General features: G+C 40.6%; 1 protein-coding gene across 7 annotated transcripts in view; it reads right to left on the reverse strand.

Moving 5' to 3' along the window:
• ralgapa2 (Ral GTPase activating protein catalytic subunit alpha 2) overlaps positions 1 to 23,148 on the reverse strand; it is a 521,318-nt gene that overhangs the window by 392,676 nt on the left and 105,494 nt on the right. For all 7 annotated transcript variants that reach the window (XR_011355999.1, XR_011356000.1, XM_069932375.1 and 4 more), the window contains exons 11-13: positions 7,437 to 7,616; positions 6,477 to 6,611; positions 2,856 to 3,004 (exon numbers count right to left, since the gene is read on the reverse strand). Coding sequence is in view for 5 of the 7 variants with exons in the window: in XM_069932375.1 (XP_069788476.1) it covers positions 2,856 to 3,004; positions 6,477 to 6,611; positions 7,437 to 7,616 (464 nt within the window). In the remaining 2 variants the exon portion in view is untranslated. The remainder of the gene's footprint in view (positions 1 to 2,855; positions 3,005 to 6,476; positions 6,612 to 7,436; positions 7,617 to 23,148) is intronic.

Genomic DNA, 23,148 nt, shown 5'->3' on the forward strand with positions numbered 1-23,148 from the left:
TCGAAGCTTACATTTCTTGGAAGGTAACATGTTTTGAGATTGAAAAATATTAGAGCTGGGAAGTGTCATCCACATTTTTATTCAAAGAAAAGTGTTTTATAAAATTGTGAATTTGGTTGGAAGAAAGAAGTCAAGATTTAAAGAAAGTCAGTTTGAAAATTCTGGAAGTTTCTACATGAACATCTCTGGAATTGTACAGTTAGAGCATGTCTGTCTGACTGCAGGAACCTGTAACCTTGAAAGAGAGATCTGATTAGCAGAAGTAAGGAGCCAATGGCAGGAAGCCCAGATTCATAAACATAGATGATGCAGCCAGTTTGCAGAACACAGAACTAAGAAATACTCTTAAAGGGACCATGCAAAACAAAAATTTGTTTACAGTTCCAAGAAGAAGCCAGGAGAAAACAAGCTGCAGTGTGAAGAATTCAAGATGGAAAAGAAGAAGTCTCATCAGGCTAAAGACCTCGAGCAAGCAGTTCCTCTCACGGAGATTTCTAATCAGGAGTTGAGCCAGCAAGGCAAATGAATAAGGCTTTGTGGAAGGTTGGAGTCAGTGACCAAGAAAAAGCAGCTTCAACTACCAAACAGGAAGAAGATTCTGTTAAGGCACTGCAGACCTCAATAGCTGGTTTAGAGGTTAGTGAACTAGAACAGATGAATGTACATTGCAAAGTCCCATTGCTGCTGTACTGAGCGAAATATTGAAGATAAGAGACTCAATCAACAGTATCTGAAAGTTCAGATGTGAATTCTGATGATAATATTTCCAGGGTTATGAGTGTAGGAGGATCTTCAAAGGCATCTAGAGCAAGAACAGCTTTGCATGCATTAAGCATATTGGCCATGCATGCTAAGGCACAAGCAGACTTGGCTACTATCTGTGCCCAACATGAATTGTTTGTGAAAAAACATGGTTTAGAAGATATGGAAGCTGAAATGAAAAATCAGCAATTAATTCAAGAAGCTGAAATGAAGATTCAGCAAGAACAAAAAAGATTATTGAAGAGAGAAAAGAAAAGACTAGAACTTGAAGAATGACATGCTATGAAGATTGCCAGAGTAAAAGCATTAGCTCAGGCTTCTGCAAGATCTATCACTCAGCCTGAAGTATCCAAGGAGCCACCAGCAGGTCAATGGATACTGCAGCCACAAGAAACAAGTATACTTGAGCAAAGAGCCACGGGTGGCGCTGCTGGTGCTCGTATGTCAATGAGCAACCCTTGGAAAGGGCTCACAACATTCTATCTTTCCTGAATGCATAATTTATGAATCTTCCTGAAAGAAGAGCATTTCAACCAGGTTCAACCATGCAAATTGATCATACTCAACAACTGACGTCTCAACCACGTGTTGCTGAAGAACCAATAATAAGGCAATGATTTCCACCAATGCCATCACAGCCATACCAAGGAACCCCATCAATGCCATCACGTACATATCAAGGTCCAACACCAGAGAAGGTTTACTGGCCCCAATCTTAACAACATTTTACAGGACCACATTTGAGTGTCTTCTTTGGCTGCAACAGTACAGTAGTTGCAAAACATCGGACCAGAAGTCAATAGAGAGGATCATTAAAACAGCCCAGAAGATCACTGGGGTTTCCCTTTCATCTAGTGATGAAATTCACCAGGAGTGTTCGTTAAATAGAGCCCAAAGAAATATTGAGGATCCTGACCATCTATCATGCAGTATCATTTGACCTATTACCATAAGGAAGGATATACAGGAGCATCAAAATCAGGACTGCCAGGCTGGGAAATAGCTTCTTCTTGCAGACCGTGAGATTGATGAATGGCATCCTGTAACATTGGGTCTCATAAATGATGCAATTAAATTATTCCAAAATATTTATTTTATCTTGTATTTTATGTATATATGTGATGATTATGTCCTGTGTATTATATATACACCTGTGCACAATGGTCTGGAGAAACACTGTATATGGACAGTCAGATGAGAATAACCTTGAACATTTAACCTACCGTATGGTTCTAATACTTGCCTCTCATTTTTAAGTGGACTGTACAAATTAATTTCATGATTTGCCACTGAATCATAGCCACCATCACCTTTGGATTCTCTTCTGTTCCCAGATGGTTCCTTTTGTATGCCTCAAAGTCCTACCTTTGAGCTCTTCCTAATTATATTTATGTACTAGCCCTCATCAACATTATCCAAACATACTGGGTTAATTATGCACATGTTGATGACATCTGGCTTTAATTCACCATGACCTGCAGACATCTTGCCTGTCTTCAAACTGCCAAAGCATTTGTTTGACATCAAGTACTGAAGGAGCAGGACCTCCCAATATTTAATTAGATAAAGGTAACTTTCAGTTCAGTTATTAACAGATTCTAACCTTAACCCTGGAAACATTGAACGAGACTCTTCACTTCTGATCTTGAACTGAGTTTTGGACCTAATATTTAACCCATCGTAAAATCTATTTATTTCCATCATGATAACATTATCTGCTGTTGAAATCTTCATTAGTTCTCCAACTTTCAAACACACAGCAATCCTTTGGATATTTCACACCAATCTTCTGTCTTTCTAATATCACAGTGTGTGTTCTAGCCAACACTAGGTCTGGCGTACTTACACAAAGCCTCAAAGTGACCAGAAACCTCATTCCTCCTTTAAGGTAAGATTTAAAAACTTATTTTACCAGGTCTTTGGTAATATGTCCTAAGAATATTTTTTCTTTGGTTTGTTAATGTTCCTTTGGACGGCCGAGAGATGGTTTTATTATGTTAAAAGACATAATGTATACAAATGAAAATTATGAACTAATTAGGACTTGAAATGCAAGAAGATTTAAGATATCAAAGACAGATGGCAATACTCACCAGGTCTTTCTCGTCATGGTTAATTCCATGATCATGTGCCTATAGATACTAAGGACTGCCTTGCACACATCAATCTGTTCATCAAGGATCTTCAAGACATCATTGCAAGGTTCCAACAGGAACACATTTGCAGAATTAGTCAAAAAGACCTATCAAAATTTATTTACATGTTTATTAATGCTTTTTTGACTTCCAAAGAAACAAACAATCCTATAAACAATCAAAACAATACAGACAGCACAATGATTAATTCCATTTTAAAAGATACAAAAACAAAATGACCCAAATTATCTATAATTCTCTAGCCCATCTCCTGAATATTTCATTCGAAATATACAGACATAATCACAGAGCATTAATACAAAGACAACAAATGTTATACAATGCCCTCCATGTTTGGGACAAAGACATTTTTTTCCTATATTTGCCCCTGTGCTCCACATTTCTAAATTTGTAATCAAACAATTCACATGTAATTTAAGTGCACATTCCAGATTTTATGCAAGGTTATCTGTGTACATTTTGGTTTGACCATGTGAAAATTACAGCATTTTTTATAAATATTTCCTCCATTTCAGGGCACCATATTGTTTGGGACATCTTGCTTCAAAGGTGTTTGTGATTAGTTAGATATGTTTAATTGCTTCATTGGTGTGGGTACGAGAGAGCTCGGCTTGCTCCTAAGCTTTCGATCAGCTTTGGGGTCTGTAGTTGCTATTTTTCAACACGAGAACCAGAGTTTTGCCAAAGAAAGTCATAATGAGGTTGAAAAACAAGAATCAAACAGTAAGTCATCACCCAAACATTAGGATGACCAAAATCAACTGGAACATCATTAAGAAGAAAGAGCATATTGCTGATAACAGAAGAATTCTCTTCATAATGAAGGAAAATCACAAACGTGTCAGACAGATCAGAAACACTCATCAGAAGACTACTGTCACAGAAGACTTCATGAAAAGAAATAATAAGGCTACACTGCAACCCCTGATTAGCTACAGAAACAGGATGGCCAGATTACAGTTTGCCACGAAGTATTTAAAAGAACCTGTATAATTTCTGGAAAATGGTCTTTTGGACAGATGAGACCAAGATTAACTGAGTGATGGCAAGAACAAAGTGTGGAGGTGTAAAGGAATTGTCCAAGATACCTTTCCCATGGTTTGCATCTTGCAGTGTAGCCTCTGTATTTCTGGTCATGAAGTCTTCTGCGGAAACAAGTCATTGACCTAGCCACGCCAGCCTCCTGAAGAATTTTTCTGATCTGTCGGACACAAGTTTGGAGATTTTTCTTCATTATAATGAGTATTCTTTTCTCGTCAGCAGTGCTTGGTATACCAGTCCCTATGCAATTACTGAGCTCACTAAATATGCTCCTTCTTCTTAAGGATTTTCCGAACTGTTGATTTTGGTATTCCGAAGGTTCAGGTGATGTCTTACTTTTTTCTTCTCGTTTTTCTTCTTCACAATGTCTTCCTTGACTTTCATCAGCAAAACTCTGGTCCTCATGTTGAAAAATAGTAACTACAGAATCCAAAAGTGTTCAAAAGCTTCAAAGCAAGCCTACTGTCTTATACAAAAATCTGTGAAGCCATATGTCCCACACATTATGCGCCTTGTATAAAATGTGCTGCAATTTCTACATGGTCAAACCAAAATGTATACAAATAACCTTTAATAAAATTTGGAATCTGCAATTCAATTACATGTTAATTGTTTGATTACAGATTTCAAACTGTGGAGCACAGGAGAAAATAATATAAAAATGTCTGTCTCAAACATTATGGAGGGCATTTTATGTCTGAAATAGAAAAAATACTGAAAACATTTACAAGGTTAGAGAGGTGAGCCAGTTTTACATGACAAACACCATAAAATCCAAGGGTGGAAAAAAAATAGGACTGCATGGTGTGTACAGGAAGTACACCCTTGACCAAAGGGATCAATATCATAATTTAAGGTATTAATTTGAAGGATTAGAGCAGAGCTAATATTAAAAAGAATACATGCTCAGAAAATGTCATTGCCCTTAAACTCCCTGCCTAATAACAGTTGTAGAGGGCAGAAATTGTCACATTTCAAGTATATAGGTGAACATACATTGCCTTATTCTTCTACAGTACTAACAACAAACTGCTGAGAAGTGTAATCAAATAAGGCAGCAAATGTTGGCATTCATTTTTAGAGGAATAGAATATATGAGCAGGGATGCAATGCTGAGGCTTTATAAAGGCATTGGTGAGTCCTCACAGAGCATTCTGAGCAGTTTTAGGCTCCTCGGTTAAGGCTGCACTTCCTGAAAACCCTGAAGCAGACAAGGCTGCTTCACAATGTGGTATGAATGCTGCAGAGAAATGGATCAGAGGTCAATCCACTGGACGATAAGAATGGATCACGAGGGAGGATTCTGCCCCCAAATGACGTGATCTTCTGGGATCATTGTCTGAAGAGGGCATGCAAAATCATTGAGGATCACTTCCACCCCAGACACGGCATCTTTCAGCTCTCCCATTAGGAAAAAGATAAAGGAGTGTCAGAGCCGGCACCACCAGGCTGAGGAAGAGTGAGAATGCTGAACAACCAAAGGAACTGCACACACTAACCATACAAGCTCTCACATTTATGAAACACAAACACACCTCTCTCTCTCCCTCTCATGAATACTTGTCCTACATATGTATTGTTTGTCTCTATGCATGTTTGGCTGGTTGTCATCTGCATGTTTTGCAGCAAAGACAGGAGAACTGTTTTGTCAGGTTTGTCAGATGACAAACTTAACTTGAAGGGATATGCTGATTGGAGAGGGTTTAGAGGAGGTTCACAAGAAGGTCCCCAGGAATAAAAGGGTTATTATATGAGGAGCATAAGACATCTCTTGGCCTGTACTCACTGGAATTCAAAATCGAATGAGAAGGGATCTCATTAAAACATTTCTAACATTGAAAGATATGGACAGAGTTGATGGAGAAAGGTTGTTTCTCATGGTGGGAGAATCTAGGACAAGAGGACACAACTTCATGATGGAAGGATGTCCACTTAGAACAGAGATGTGGAGAAATTTCTTTAGCCAGAGAGTGGTAAATCTGTGGAATTTGTTGTTAGAGGTGGTTGTGCATTTAAGGCAATGATATGAGTAGCCCGGGCATCAAATGTAATGGGGAGAAGGCAGGGCAGTAGAGCTGAGTGGCAAAATGGATCAGCTCAAGATTAAATGGTAGGGCAGATTCGATGGGCTGAATAGTCTATTTCTGCCCCCATATCTTATGGTCCTATATAAAGTTTTCTTTATAGAGATCAAGTATTATTTTATAAACAGAACCCTTTATGGCTATGTAATTCAGAACAGGAATTCACTGGATACTTTAATAATATGTATAATCCTAATGATCCTGTGCTGTACAATTCTGGGTTCTAGATAGGAAATAAACATCTCATCCAGTGCCAATACAATCTTGAACACATTATAATGAGAGGGACTAATAGACCTTTTCCCGCTACAAAAGAAAATCTGATGAAATTAAAGCACAATTTAGATTTGCTATTGCCATTTTCATAAATGATCAATATAAAAATTCAAAAATAAAATAGGGTTGCTCTCTAAAGATCTTGATCAACACTCACTTGCAACGTTGACTGAATACCAGCTTGAACATTTCCATTTTCCTCCTCAAATATACACCCCCGGTTGATAGCATTTGTAAATGAATATGTTCTTCCCCAGCTGGATGCACGCCTATGCCTTGACTGTTGATTGGACTTTTAAAAACAGGTCGAAAAATAAAATCATATATTACATTCATATTGAGGTTTACAATCCTGTAAATGAAACAAACTCTCTAAGCAAATGTTAATTGACAGACAGCCAAAGCTTCAATCTTTCTAGAAACTTTCAGCCTTCAATACATCATATAACACACGAATGTGCTATTCATGCATGGAGAATTATATACAGTTTCTATAAAGCCTAATCTGATTAGTCTAGAATAACAAACCAGGTTTGTCTATTCTGTGCCACACAATAAGGCAACAAGTTATATTTCTGTAATTGCTGTGTCCTTTCTTTGAAGTGTCAAATGTATTATGACATCCTCTCTGAAATACAAACACCAGACTTGTACATAATTGTCCATCACAAGGACATACAAAAGAAATTACTCTCTAAAAATTACTTTTTGCAGCAATCTGCTGGGTTAGAAATTTTACAAGTTTCAACTCTCAAGAAACACTTTTCCATTCATGATCACCATAAAGCACTCAAAAGGTCAAGATAAACTTGACAGGATGTCGAATATCCTCTCTGTAAAACACCCAAGAATGTCTTCAAAACACACTCACTTCTGAACCTGCAAATTTCATTAAAAGGCAAATCTTGTGACTGCTCTCGAAAGATTATTGTTATTTTGTACTTGGACTGAATCCAAAGCTCTGGAGTCTTCAAGAAAGGACATACAGGCCAAAAAAGAAATCAGCTGTTAGTTTTAAATATGTTGTTAATCTCATCTGTTAAGCAAACAACACTACATGAAAAATATTTTTAAAACTACTAGATTCTGTATTCAATATGAAACGTTACTGGTTTACCTCTTTATTATCTTGCAGTGTTAGAGAAAGCGGTTCCGAATGGTCGGTCACATCTTCATCTTCGTCATTTATTTCTGGTTCTGCCATAAATAGAGGTTTATTTTCTTGCAAAATCCACTTCCGATAAACCCTCACAACTTTTTTTATCGATGAAGCCTCACAAGAAGGCAACAGAAAACCCTAAATGTTAGAAAGACAAATTTACATGCACATTCTTCAATCTGCCATCTTCCACTCAGCTAAATGTGTAGTAAAGTGGCATATCGCCTTTAACCCTGATGCAATGACAAATTTAAATGAGATTTGTGAACATCATCTTCAATTTATTTGCTTTTTTTTCCAGAATATTAAAGACACCCTCTCTGAAAACAATCACTTTAAAAACAGGAATTCCTTTAAATTATTCTAATGCACGAGGAGCTGCATGGTGGATAACATACTGGGGTTCCAACCAAATATGGAATAATGGCAACATTGGGGACATTTTTGTCCAATATCTCTCATCTTCAACACTGAAAAAAAAATCAAACTGTGGGAGAAATAACAAAGCAGTCCACTTGACTGTTCCAAGGGTGAAATCAGAATACTAAAAATTACAGGATAGAATTAAATTTTAATATGATTAGTTTTCATTACCAATCATCCTTCTGGAAAAGTTTACTTAGAAATTGAAGGATTCAAGTGTATATAAATCTAGAATGTAGTAATTTACCAATATGCCTTTTATATCAGATCACAGATAGAATCAAAAAATTGTAAAGCATAGAAGCAGGTCTTTCTCTCCCCACCAACACCCCCCCCCACCCCCCCACCCCCAACTAGTCAGAACCAACTATGAAGCATCCGTTGGCACGAATGTTATTTTATTCTTCCCACATTCATATCAACCCACAAAACCAGATATACCATTCAGCAAAAAAATGGGAACAATTTAAATTTAAAATGCTCAATTAACCTATCAACAGCACATCTTTGGGAACTCAAAGCACCTGAGGACACTGATGCAGTTACAAGGGGAATACTCCACATATTTGGGAATACTCCACATATTCAGCACCAGAGCATCACTTGGCTTGCTTGAGGCCATGAATTAGCAGCTCTACCAACTGTGATATACAATTATGCTGGTACACAACATGTCACACAGCATTCATAGGAAGGGTAACCAGATTCTGGGCCCTTTATCAGGTTTTGCACTTGACTCCAGCATCTTTCTTGTTTAACACTACCAATTGTGCCACCTTTACTCTCCTCTAATGAATATACCTCTTAATCAAGGAACAAATATATATACTTTATAAATCTTTATTTACCATTAATTTTTAAAATATTTTATTTATCAGTTTTCAAACAATTTCATGTTCATCAAAACTTAAAATGATAATTTCTGTACAAGTTTCACCATTGAGTTTGAGCCCGTTTTTTCCATCCCTCCCTCCCCATTATCACACACAATGGATCACATAACAAATGGCTTTCAAGACGCTCACACGAAGGTTAAAAACATAAACATGTGTATTTGTTACACCCCAGCAGCCCAGGACCCGGCCATTATCCATTGGGAAGGGATGGGGCTGGGCTGCGAGACAGCACGGTACACCCTTTAAATGTGCACCTATGAAGTTTAGGTATGGTTTTCAAATCTTAAGGAAAGTGCTGTACTTTTTCCTAAGATTATAAGTGATCTTCACCAGGTGAACGCAGCTCTGCATTTCTGCATTCCAGCGTGCAATGCTCAAGCTGGAGTTGGACTTTCAGGTGCCTGCTATGCACTTCTTGGTCACTGCCAATATGACCATTACAAATTGGATTTGAAGTTTGGACAGCTTCATTATAAGTCTTCTTTTATATTTCCCAACAGGAACAACTCTGGCTCCTGTGGGAATTCTTGGCCTATAATTTTCCCCAGATCCACCCAAAAGGGCCTCACCTTGGTACATGTCCAGGTAGCATGCACAAAGATCCTGTGGCAATGTCACATCTGAAGCATTGGTCTGAGATTTCTGATCTTTGACTTTTCAATTTTTGCGATGTCAGATATGGCTGATGAAGAAAGTTATACTGCAACAGCCTATACTGCGTGTTAATGATTTCATTTATGCTGATCCGACACAGGTCCAACCAACACCATTCATCAATTGTTATTCCCAAGTCTAACTACCTCTGCCTTGACTTGTGAAGGCCTGGTTTAGGCATCGCAACCCCCTCCCCCCCACCACCCCATACCACCTGAAGTAGGAAATACATTGCTGAAATAAATTTCCATGTGTTCCCCCTTCGAATCAGGGTCTCTATATCACTACACTCTGGTAGGACCATAGCTGGACTAAGTTTGTCCCTCAGAAAATATCTTATTTGTAGATAGCTGTGGAACATCCTATTTGGTGCACCATATATTACTTTTAAGCTGCTCAAATGACATTAATTGCCCCTGTTCATAACAGTCCTCTATGCATTGGATGCCATTACAATGCCACGTGTCTAGGATCTTGTTACCCACAGTCCATGGGAGCAGTTTATTCGGAACCAGAGGTGATTTTGGAGACAGCCCCAACTTGAGACCTATATGTTGATTAATTCTCTTCCAAATTAAAATTATTTGTTTTAATAAAGGACTGCTTTTCTTTTTGGATAGCAATTAGAATTCCACTTGTAAATAAAGTCCTCTGCTACCTTCTGCCCCACCACGTGCATATCAATTTGTGCCCAAGATGGTATACCTCCCCCCTGAAATAGTGAGATGATGTATCTCTACTGGAATGCCCAATAATATTTCTTAAAGTCTGGCAATCGCAATCCGCCCAGACTGAAATCCAAAGTTAATTTCTCCATAGAAACGCTGGCCACCTTACCATTCTGTAAAAATCTTTGCACGCAAGAAAGTAATTTCTGAAAGAATCTCTGGGGCAACACCATGGACGACATCTGAAAGAAGTACAGGTACACAATCCTTTATCCAGACATCTAACATCCGGAAAGTTCCAAAAACCAGCTTTTTTTTCCCTGGTGCTGGTACAGCGGAGGAAGATAGAGAAAGAGACGGCAGCGCGGCTCGGGCGGGCGGGAGAGGGACGGCAGCGCGGCTCGGGCGGGCGGGAGAGGGACGGCAGCGCGGCTCGGGCGGGCGGGAGAGGGACGGCAGCGCGGCTCGGGCGGGCGGGAGAGGGACGGCAGCGCGGCTCGGGCGGGCGGGAGAGGGACGGCAGCGCGGCTCGGGCGGGCGGGAGAGGGACGGCAGCGCGGCTCGGGCGGGCGGGAGAGGGACGGCAGCGCGGCTCGGGCGGGCGGGAGAGGGACGGCAGCGCGGCTCGGGCGGGCGGGAGAGGGACGGCAGCGCGGCTCGGGCGGGCGGGCGAGGGACGGCAGCGCGGCTAGGGCGGGCGGGCGGGAGAGGGAAGGCAGCGCGGCTCGGGCGGGCGGGCGGGAGAGGGACGGCAGCGCGGCTCGGGCGGGAGGGCGGGAGAGCGGGAGAGGGACGGCAGCGCGGCTCGGGCGGGCGGGCGGGAGAGGGACGGCAGCGCGGCTCGGGCGGGCGGGCGGGAGAGGGACGGCAGCGCGGCTCGGGCGGGCGGGAGAGGGACAGCAGCGCGGCTCGGGCGGGCGGGAGAGGGACGGCAGCGTGGCTCGGGCGGGCGGGAGAGGGACGGCAGCGCGGCTCGGGCGGGCGGGCGAGGGACGGCAGCGCGGCTCGGGCGGGCGGGCGAGGGACGGCAGCGCGGCTAGGGCGGGCGGGGAGGGACGGCAGCGCGGCGCGGGCGGGCGGGGGAGGGACGGCAGCGCGGCTCGGGCGGGCGCAGGAGAGGTGGCAGCGCGACTTGGGTGGGCACAGGGGAGAGAGACAGCAGTATTACTTGGATGGGTGCAGGGTAGAGAGACAGCAGTGCGATTCAGGTGGGGGGGGGAGAGAAACGGCAGCGTGACTGGAAGGGGGTAAATACGGTAGCACAATTCGGGTGGGCTTAAATCTGAGGCAGCTGGCTTTTGTCTGAAATCCAGAAAAATCCGAAATTAGGAACACACTGTCCCCCAAGGGTTCTGGATAAAGGATTGTGTATGTGTACTGATGTTTCAGCTACACATTCATTTTAACACAGTTAACCCTGCCTACTAGCATTATGGGCAGGGCCATCCATCTGTTCAAGCCCTCTCAATCTTCTCGAGCAATTACTTATGCTATTTCAGACACCAAGAAAAAATACGAAAGACTAAAACATAGGAACATAGGAAGTAGGAACAGGATTAGGCCAAAAATGGCCCATCGAGCCTGCTCCGCCATTCAATAACTGACAACATGAGGGAGAAAGAAAAGGAATGAAACTAAACATAAACTAGAGTGAAAAAGAGAGGATGGGAGGACTCAGTGGTTCAGACAACATCTATGGGGATAAATGGTCAACCAACATTTTGGGTTAGAACCCTTTTCTGAGAATAAAATGGGAAGGAAAAATATCAAGTACATAAAAGAAGTAAGGAATAAAAGATGGGGATCTGGGGAATGCCAAAGAGGCTATAGGATATTGGAAAGAAGATGGGAGAGGTAGAGACACAGGAAAAGGGAGAGGACTGGTGGGAAGGTGGTATGGAGGGAGGGCTGACAAGGTTCAAGGCAGTGAGAATTGGAATAGAGAAAGAGATGATAACAATGGAACCAAAGAGGTAGGGGTTTTCTAAAACTGGAAAATTCAATGAATATTGGATGTCATATACAGTGACTTCCATAATGTTTGGGATAAAGACACTTTTTCCTTTATTTGCCCCTGTGCTCCAAAGTTTTAAGTTTATAATCAAACAATTCAAATGCGATTAAAGTGCACATTCCAAATTTTATTCAAGGTTATTTGTCTAGATTTTGGTTTGAAAATTCATGAATGGCCAAAATGTATTGAGTACCCCTTCCATATGCTGAAGTGAAAACTTAAAGGGACAAGCTCCTGGCAGAGCATCACCAGAGAAGATACTCAGTACCTGGTGATGCCCATGAATCAGACTTCAAACAATTACTGCATACAAGGGATATGCAACAAAGTATTAAACATGACTAATATACATACCATTGTTTTCTCCCAAACGTTATAGTGCCCTGAAATAATAGGACTATGTATAGGGTAGATGATTCAAGAACTAAAGGACACAGGTTTAAGGTGAGAGGGGCCAAAATTAAAGAGAGACCCATGAGGCAACTTTTCACTCAGAGGCTGGACTGTATCTGGTACGAGCTGCCAGAAGAAACTGTAGAAGTGGACACAATTTTAACATTCAACAGGCACTTGAACAGATACAGTGCCTTCATAATGTTTTGGGAAAACACATTTTTTTCCGTTTATTTCTCCTTGTGCCTCACAGTTTTAATCAAACAATTCACATGTAATTAAAGTGCACATTCCACATTTTATTCAAGGATATTTGTACACCTTTTGGATTAAACATGTAGAAATTACAGCACTTTTATACATAGCTCCCTCAATTTTGACTTGGCCACTAAAATTTTCCAGTTTTTAGCTTTGAAAAGGGTGTTTGTCAATATATTTGGGATCATTGCCTTGTTGTAGGATGAAGCACTGTCCAATGAGTTTGGAGGCATTTGCTCGAATTTGAGCAGATAAAATGTTTCTATACACCTCAGAATTCATTTTACTACCGCCATCGACAGTTACATCATCATTGTAGTTAAGGGCACCAGTACCTGTGGCATCTATACATGGCCTAGGCCACAACACCTCCATTCTGTGGCGAACAAGTGGTTTGCATCTTGCAGTGTAGCATGAAGTCTTCTGCAGAGAATAATTGACATATCCATATTTGCCTCCTGAAGGGTATTTCTGATCTGCCTTTAAGGTGTTTAGGGATTTTTCTTCATTATGATGAGTATTCTTCTGTCATCTGCAGTGGAGGTCTACCTTGCCAACTCGTCCCTTTGTGATTACTGAGCTCACCAGTACACTCTCTTAATGATTTTCAAAACAGTTGATTTTGGCAATCCTAAGGTTTGGAAAATGTCTCTTAGTTTTATTCTTGTTTTTCAGGCTCATTGTGGCTTATTTGACTTCGATTGACACAACTTTGGTCCTCATGTTGAAGAATGGCAACTCCCTACTCCAAAGGTGATCAAAAGCTGAGAAACAAGCCTCGCTCTCTTACACCTGAACCAATGAAGCAATTAAACATACCTGTGTAATCACAAAAACCTGTGAAGCCAATGTCCCAAACATTATGGTGCCCTGAAATGGGGGAACTATGTATAAAAAGTGCTGTAATTTATACATGATCAATCCAAAATGTATACAAATAATATTCAATAAAGTCTGGAATGTGCACTTTCATCATATGTGAATTATCTGATTACAAATTTAAAACTGTGGAGCATAGTGGTAAATAAAAGAAAAATGTGTATTTGTCCCAAACATTACTTTGGCAGAGTGGAACCAGAACATGAGTGCAGAAAATAGGGCAGAAGATCAAAAGCATGATGTGATGTGTTCGGAGTTTGTGAGGAGGCTCCGGCAGGATAGGAAGCATAAATATAGTAATTTCGAGGATTTGAAATGTGTCTATTTCAATGCAGGGGGTATTAGGAATAAAGAAGGTGAACAGAGCATTTCATGGAATTATGATGTTGTAGCCATTACAGAGAATGGCTGGCAGAAGAAAACAATTGACTGATGCAGGTACCCAGGGTTTAGGTGTTTTAAAAGAAATAGGATGAGAAGTGAGGGAGAGTGGGGTGGAGTAGCATTACTGGTTAGGGATAGTATCACGACCGTATTAAGGGAGGACACTGCTGAGGGAGTGTCGACTGAGACTGTGTGGGTAGACGTCAGAAATAAGAAGGAAGCAATTACTGCAATAGGACTAGTCTAAAGGCTTCCAAATAGCCCTAAGGACACAGAGGAACAGATAAGCAGGCAGATTTTGGAATGGTGCAGGAAATTTAGGGTTGTTGTTATGGGGGACTTCAACTTCCCTAATATTGAGTGGCACTTCCTGACTGCAAGAGAGATAGATGGGACTGAATTTGTCAGGTGTGTTGAAGAAGGATTCCTGACAAAGAATGTGGTCCTGCCCATGAGAGGAAAGGCCATATTGGATCCAATTCTGGATAATGAACCTGCTCACATGGTGGGTGAGCATTTTGGTGAGAGAGACCAACTTCCTGAGCTTTAGCATAGATATGGAGAAGGGTAAAAGCAGACAAAATGGAAAAGTGTTTAATTGGAGAAGGGTAAATTACGAGGGAATGAGGCAGGAGCTAGTGAGAGTAAATTGGAAATAGATGTTCAAAGGTGAAAGTACAAAACTAACGTGGAGGATGTTTACAGACTACTGACCAAGGGGAAAGATGGTAGGAAAAGGGAACCATGGATGAGGAAACAGGTGAGGCAGCTAGTCAAGGGGAAGAAGGAAGCATACATTATATAGGAAGCAGGAAACAACAAGGGCTCATGAGAAGCATATGGTAGCCAGGAAGGATCTTAAGAAAAGACTTTGGAGAGCTAAAAAGGGCATGAGAAAGCTTTTGCATGTAGGATTAAAGAGAACCCTATGGTGTTCTACACGTACGTGAAGAACAGAAGGATGATCAGAATGAACGTGGGGCCGCTAAAAGATTAAGGAGGCAACAAGTGCCTAGAGGTGAAGGAGGTTGGGGAGGTCCTAAATGAATACTTTGCTTCAGTATCCACAAGAGAAAATGAGCTGGATCAAGGGGAGGTTAGAATTAAACAGGCTTGTATGCTGGATAACACTGAAATTAAGGAGGAGGAAATGTTGGATCTACTTAAAAATATTAAGATTGATAAGTATCTGGGGCTAAATGCAACATACCCCAGGTTGTTGAGAGAAGAGATAGCTTGGGCAGTAGCTATGATCTTTTGAGTCCGCTTTGGCCCTAGGGGAGGTTCCGGAAGATTGGAGAAAGACAAATGTGGTCCCCTTGTTTTAAAAAAAAAAGGAAATCAGGAGAATCCTGGGAATTATAGACCAGTAAGTCTTGCATCAGTGGTGTGCAAACTATTGGAGACGATTCTTAAGAATAGGGTCTCTAAGCATTTGGAGAAGTATACTCTACTCAAGGATTGTCAACATGGCTTTGTGAAGGGAATATCGTCCCTCACCAGCTTAATTGAATTTTTTGAGGAGGTAACAAAGGAAATTGATGAGGGTAAGCACAATAGATGTGGTCTATATAGATTTTAGTAAGGCATTTAACAAGGTTCCCCAGAAAGACTTCTTCAGAAAGCCATGAGGCATGGGATCCATGGAACCTCGGCTGTGTGAACAAAATTTAGCTTGCATGTTGAAAGTAGAGAGTAGTAGTGGAAGGGAAGTATTCTGCCTGGAAGTCATGACTAATGGAGTGCTGAAAAGATCTGTTCTGGGCCCCCTGCTCTTTATGATCTTTATAAACAACCTAGATGAAGAGCTGGAAGATAAGTTTGTGGATGATACAAAGGTTGGAGAATTGTGGATGGTGCTGAAGATTTTCGTATTTTGCAAAAGGATATAGATGGTTGTAGAGTTGAGCAGAAAATGGCAGATGGGAGTTCAATCCGGATAAGTGTGAAGTGATGCATTTTGGAAGGACAAACCAGAATGCTGAGTACAAGGTTAATGGTTAGTTTCTTAAGAGTGTGGATGAACAGAGAGACCTTGGGGTCCAAATCCATACATCCTTCAAGGCCATCATGCAGGTCGATAGGATTGTTAAGAAGGCTTGTGGGATGTTGGGCTCCATTAATAGGGGGATTTAGTTCAAGAGTCGAAGTGATGTGCAACTCCACAAATTCCTTACAAGATCACACTTAGAGTATTGTGCTCAACTCTGATCACCTCTCATTAGAGGAATGATGTGAAAGCTATGGAGAGAGTGCAGAGGCGATTTACCAGAATGTTGTCTGGATTGGAAAACAAGTCTTATGAGGCAGGGTTAGCAGAACTAGAACTTTTCTCTTTGGAGCGTAGAAGGATAAGAGGAGACTTAATAGAGGTCTACAAGATTATGAGAGGTATAGATAGGGTGAACAGCCAGCACCTCCTGCCCCCCCCCCCCACCCAAATAGCAAACACCAGATGGCATATATACAAAGTGAAGGGAGGGAAGTTAGGGGAGACATCAGGGATAAGTACTTTTTTTTTTAAATATGCATAGAGATTTGTGAATGTTTGGAATGCCTTGCCAGGTGGTGGCGGAGGCTGAAACATTAGGGGCATTTATGAGACTCTTAGATAAGCATATGGATGGAAAAAAAAAAGGGTTATGGGTTATGGAGGGTTTAGTTTTTTTTTTTAATAAGGAATATGTTAGTCATCCATCACTCTTCATTTGCTCCACCTTTACACAATTAATATCTCCCCTATCTACTTTCATCTCAATGCAAGGTCCCAACCTGAACATCAATTCACGGTTTCTCTCCACGTCTGAACCATTGAGTCTCATCAGCTTCCTTTTGTTCACTCAACATCCTACAATCTGCAGTTTTTGTGTTTATCTTGACCAAAGACTAGTTTATATTTGTAGGTCATCTGAAATTAATCATTTCCAAAATCTAGCTATTGAAAATAAATCCAGCAGTCAATCTGTGCACCAAAATCTCACACAAACTAGACTATAAATCCTCAAAACATATGTTCAGCAATCAAAATTCATGTTTATGTACTGACATTATGGTCAACTTTCCTACTTTCTTGGCAGTATTTTACCTTGAGAGAGGTAAACTTATGTTAACAACTCAAATTGCCAAATCAAAAGACACCATTTTTGACAATGCAACAGTCCATAATGAATGCACTGAAATGTCAAATAAGATTCTGATGCTCCCACCTCTGAAGCTGGTTCAGAAATGACAACATCATGACTCAAAGGAGAAGTGCTACCAATTGAGCTATGGATGAGATTGACACTACCACAGTAATTTTGTTTTTAATTATCTTGTGTCCCATGTCAAGAACTTGCTGGAAAAACAAACAGCACTTCCTGAAAAACAAGGCAACAATAACATTTTGAAGTAGAAGCAAACACATTTGGGCCAAAGACCAAGAAAGCTGTGAATGGAAAAACTCATTAGAACCAACAATTTAAGAACTTTGATAATATGTGGAATGGATGAAGTGGACTGAGAACAGGAAATCTTGGAAAACAAAGAAACTACATTTAACGACACAAGAAACAGGAGCAGGAGAAGGACATCTGGCCTACCAGCATGTTCCACCATTTAATGTTGATGGCATAGTTGGTCATGGCCTCAGCTCCACCTACAGGCCTTTGCTCCCATAACCCTCATTTCCCCTACTTTGCATAAAACTATGTTTGTTTTAAATATATTCAATGTGGCAGCCCCCACTGCTTCCCTGGGCAGAGAATTCCAGAGATTCACCATCCTCTGGGGAAAGCAGTACCTCCTCACCTCCATCCTATATCTACTCCCTCAAATCTTGAGGTTTTGTCCTTTGGTTCTATTATTTCTTTGTTCTATGGTGTTGTTAATGCATCATTATAGTACATCTTGTTTATTTTCCTAGTTCTGACAAGTTTAACCTATTATTTTTAAGTTGAGATATTTCAAAATGTTGATTTTTACCTCTTCAACATTACTTGCAAAAAGGAATATTTATCAGACAGTAATTGCAATGTGACTGCTCCACTAGAGGGCGCTGACATGTCACAGACTAGAAACTCAGATCCTGCAAGAGTCAGGTGCCTAAAAGTAAAACGTTACAATTAGCAAATTTAATAGTCACATTAATTTAGTTATGGGAGTGCCAATTAAGATTCAGGAATGTCTGAGCCTAAGGCAACAAATGTTGCGGAATCAGCCTAAACTCACAAGGTCATTCTTTGGGGCTCTTAGCAGTTCCAAAGGGTATCAATCAATTATGAAACAGGGGTGGGGTGGGATGGGTTGATGGTATTGTCCAGGAAAAGAAACTTGGAGATTGAGGAGGATTGGGAGGAGATTATTTGGAGTGCTCATAGATAAGGAGGGGCAAGTTCTAATTCTTGAATGACCCCAGAGGTTGAGTGAGATTGTTAACTCAGTGGGCTGCAACTGGCACTGATCAATGGTGGTCATTGGAAAAGGGGATACGATCATTGGCCAACAGTGCTCACGGGCTTCATGTCATAGATAGATTTGTCTCAATTAGGTGGGAGGACAAGGGAATAGTGGTTGACAAAATAGGTGAGGCAGCTAGTTGAAAGAAAGAAGAAAGCATACATTGGATTTGGGAAGCAAAATAAAGGAAGGGCTCATGAGAACTATATCATAGCCAGGAAGGAACCTAAAGGACTTAGGAGAGCTTATCGTGGTCATGGACTTAACTGCAGTGCTGGTCGCAAGGGAGTAATAGTGTGCATGCACGGGTGTGGTTAGGGTCAGTATATGGGTGATGGATCTTGGATGAAGGGAGGAGAGTGAAAGTGTCAGGATCATCAGTGAGGCAGTGACCCAATAAGGTGGTCAGAGGGTTTTGGCTGGGTGATGTTTGGGGAGTTGAAGAATGCAATGTTGTGTCCGAAGACAATAAAGAAAGTCGACTCCATTGTGTGCTGAAAGAACGAGTGCGTGTATTCTTAATTGTTTGTAAATTGGGGTGAATTAGTATTCTTACAAGCTCAAAGGTGGTATGAGAAGGCCTTACCAAGTAGGATTATGGAGAACTCCAAGGCATTTTATGCATAGGTAAAGAACAGAAAAATAATGAAAGTGAAGATATGACTTCCCTGATCTTCTCCACCTTCAGGCACAGGTTGCCTCCTTTACTGTTAAGCAGTCCCAAGTGAATAATTTGCTTCAGTATTCTCCAGAGAAAAGGTGCTCAGTCAAGGCAAGGTCATAATAGAACAAGCTTGTGTGCTGGACTACGTTGAGATTGGAAAATAGGAAATAGTTTATCTTCTTAAAAACATTAGGACTGACAAGTCCTTGGGGCCAGTTGAGATATACTCCAGGTTGCTGTTGGGAGGGAACAGATAGTTTGCTGTTATATTTGAATCATCCTTGCCACAGGGGAGGTGCCAGAGGATTGGAAAATGGTCTCCTTGTTTAAAACAGGTAATATGGAGAATCCTGTGAATTATAGACTGGTGAGTCTTATGTTAATGCTGTGCAAACTATTAGAGAGGATTCTTAAGGACAGGATTTATGAGCATTTGGAGAAATACGGTCTTCTCAGGGATAGCCAGCATGGTTTTGTGAGGGGAAGGTCATACCTCACGAGCCTAATGGCATTCTTTGAGGAGGTTACAAAAGAAATGGATGAAAGTAGAGCAGCAGATGTGGTCTATATGGATTGTAGTAAGGCATTTGACAAAGTCCGCCATGAGAGACTAATTCAAAAGTAATGAGGCATGGGATCCATTGAACCTTGGCTGTGTGGATTTGGATTTGGCTTGCCTGTAGAAAGCAGAGGGTAGTAGTGGACAGGAAGTATATTGCCCGGAGGTCAGTGACTAGTGGAGTTCTGCAGGGATCTGTTCTGGGAAGGATGGGTCAGTAAGTTTGCAGATGATACTAAACTTGGAGGAGTTGTGGATAATGTTGAGGGTTGTTGTAGATTACTAAAGGATGTAGATAAAATGCAGAATTGGGCAGAAATGTGGCAGATGGAGTTCAATCTGGATAAAAATGTGAGTGGTACATTTTGGAATGTCAAACAGAAGGGTGAGTGCAGAGTTAATGGTTGGCTCCTTAACTGTGTGGAAAAGCAGAGGGACCTTGGGGTCCAAATCTATACATCTCTCAAGGTCGCCATGCAGGTTGATAGGATAGTTAAGAAGGTCTTTGGGATGCTGGGCTACATAAGCCGGGAGATTGAGTTCAGGAGTAAAGAGGTCATGTTGCAACCCTACAAATTTCCAGTGAGACCACACATTTGAAATATTGTGTTCAATTCTGGGCACCTCATTATAGGAAGGATGTGGAAGGTATGGAGAGGGTGCAGAGGAGATTTACCAGGGTGTTACCTGGATTGGAAAACAAATCTTATGAGGCAAGGTTAGAAGAGCTAGGACTTTTCTCTTTGTAGCAAAGAAGGATAAAAGGTGACTTAATAGAGGTCTACACGATTCTGAGTTAGACAGCCAGTGACATTTTCCTAGGGTGGGCATAGCAAACACGAGAGGACATCTGTACAAGCTAAAGGGAGAGAAGTTTAGGGGAGACATCAGGGGTAATTTCTCTTTAAAAACAAAGTTGTGGATGCCTGGAATGCCTTGCCAGTGGTGGTGGTGGAAGCTGAAACATTAGGGGCATATAGGAGACTCTTAGACAGGCACATAGACAAAAGGAAAATAAAGGGTTATAAGGTAGGATGGATTTGGTTTTTTAGGGGGGCCTGTATTGTGCTGTAGTGTTCTATGTTCTATCCTAATATCTCAGAATTCCTCTAATATCCAGAAATGGATTAAAGTAGATTTAGAATTCAGTTAATGAACGAGCCTTGACCATCTTTTCAGGGCAAAGAATTCAAATGATTCACCACCCTTTATGTGAAGAAATTTCTTTTCCTTTCAGTACCCAACTGCTTAACTTCATAATATGAACTTGTGATAAAATGGTTCACAGTTCATCAGTTATCATCAGATAAACTTAATTTCTAGCTGTGATTTTTATATTAAATGGAAATGTGTAGAACTTATCCTGATTCAAACCATGAGTATTCAGAACAAATAATGTCATGATTTTATTTACAATATAATTTTAGCCTGTCTGGCAAGCCAGAAAATTATATTTTCACAGTCCACAGTGATTGGTCTCTATTAATTCAACAAATTCAGTAACTTGTGGAACACTGTTTAAGAAAATGAAGAAAGATGCCCAACTATTGCCAGATCTATTGGTTGATTATTGCCATTTAGGAATGTGAAGCACTTTGTAGAGCAAGTCGAAAGAACCAAAAACTTGTTGATCCAAACCGAGGCTTTTATTAACTAAAAGACTGGAGCATATCACAAGTAGGTCGACCAGTCCAGAATGACCTGGTCTGGCTAGGAGCAATCATTTAAGACCTGCCAGTAGGTGTGGCTTCACTCTCAGCCAATCACAGTCATCCTACATTACCATCTGTACATGTACACATTGGTAATAGAATCTGTACTATCACACACCTCTTGTATGACCAACAGAAAGTGTCTATAGAATTTTCTGCCTATGGAAGCAGCCTCAATAATTGAATTTAAGACATAGAAAGACTTATGAAGAAGAAGGGAAGTAAGGGTATAGGGAAATGGTGGGTAAGTGAAGCTGGGTTCACAGTCAGATCAACCATGATCTACGTGAATGGCAGTCCAGGCTCAATGGACCAGATGGCTCTGCTTCTTGCATTTTTATTCAGCTAAATTTTAATACTGAAAAAAAGCATTCAAAGTGCAGTGAACCATTCAAGTAACAAACACCATCTGGTAACATTAGGTTTTCATTATTATCTAATGTTTACCCAAAATGAAATCAGAAATTTTTAGGATCATCAGTATAAGTTCATAATTTCTACTAGCTCTCTTGATTCATTCCCATCCTAAATAAAGATCTTCAATTTCCACTCCTGTGAACTCCAAATTTCAATATTTGCAAATTCCAACCAAAGACATATACCTTGCTTTTTACAAAATGCAGTGGAGTTCAGGCTGCAGAGATTCAGTGTTGTTGAAAATAATCAAAAGAAACATGATACTAGTACAGAATAGAACAACACACAATCTGCAACAATTAAACCAGAAAATGGCTTCGTGCAGCTGCGGGACTTGGGTCAAATTGACTGCAGAGCAGCTTCTATTAAAACATTGAAGATGTTCCTCAGTCGATACAAAGCATTTTCAAAAATCCAGAGGTTATGCTAGGTACTGTATAAGTGCAGATCTTTCTTTATTGCAAGGCATAATTAATTACAGACTTCTAACCAAGGATTAAACAACTTTGAAATTGTCAGGAAATTTTCCATATTAAGTCATAATAATTAACTTCTGTCAAACATTTCACTGCAGCAAAGCACAAATGATTTGGCAAAATGGAGCACACGTGCTTCATTTATTCAGCTGTTCAATTTCTAGGATGGCAAAAATATTTCAACCTGAAAAACTACATTTTTTTATGCTCAAGTAATAAAAATATTGGAAATACAGTATATGCTGTATAAGCTATTCAGTCCATAAAGCCTGCTCCATCATTATACACTAACATTGCAAATCATCAGTCTTAACACCCAATTATTGCTCTTTCTTAACCTTTAATCATTTTTCAATAGAACAGTCCTGCCACCCCAGGAATCAAGTAAATCTTAAACTGGATTTTTCCTCCCCTTTTTTATTACCACCTGACCATTTTATTGAGGCATCTGCCTTTTTAAAAAAAAATATTCCCATGCTTAGGCCTAAAACATTGATTATCCTTTTACTTCCTGTGAATGCAGAATGACTTGGGTATTGCACCAGACCTCAGCATCTTCAGATTTTCTTGGATAACCCCCCACAATCTACCTTTTAAGTGCAAATTAAAAAACAAACCCTTCTTTCATTCATATGCCATAATATTGTAATTCTCCATACTAAACAATATGCACAGGAACCAAAATTCCTCTTCATCCACTTGGACCTCACCAATGTCCCTTGCTAGCACCTAAAATCAAAAAAGTCCTTCTGGATCTTTGATCTCAATCTCCTGGCAATTTAAAACCTGAGGCAGGATGGGCGGCATGGTTAGCTCAACGCTGTTACAGTGCTAGT

Source organism: Narcine bancroftii, chromosome 4 (genome assembly GCF_036971445.1).
Source record: "Narcine bancroftii isolate sNarBan1 chromosome 4, sNarBan1.hap1, whole genome shotgun sequence".
NCBI lineage: Eukaryota > Metazoa > Chordata > Chondrichthyes > Torpediniformes > Narcinidae > Narcine > Narcine bancroftii.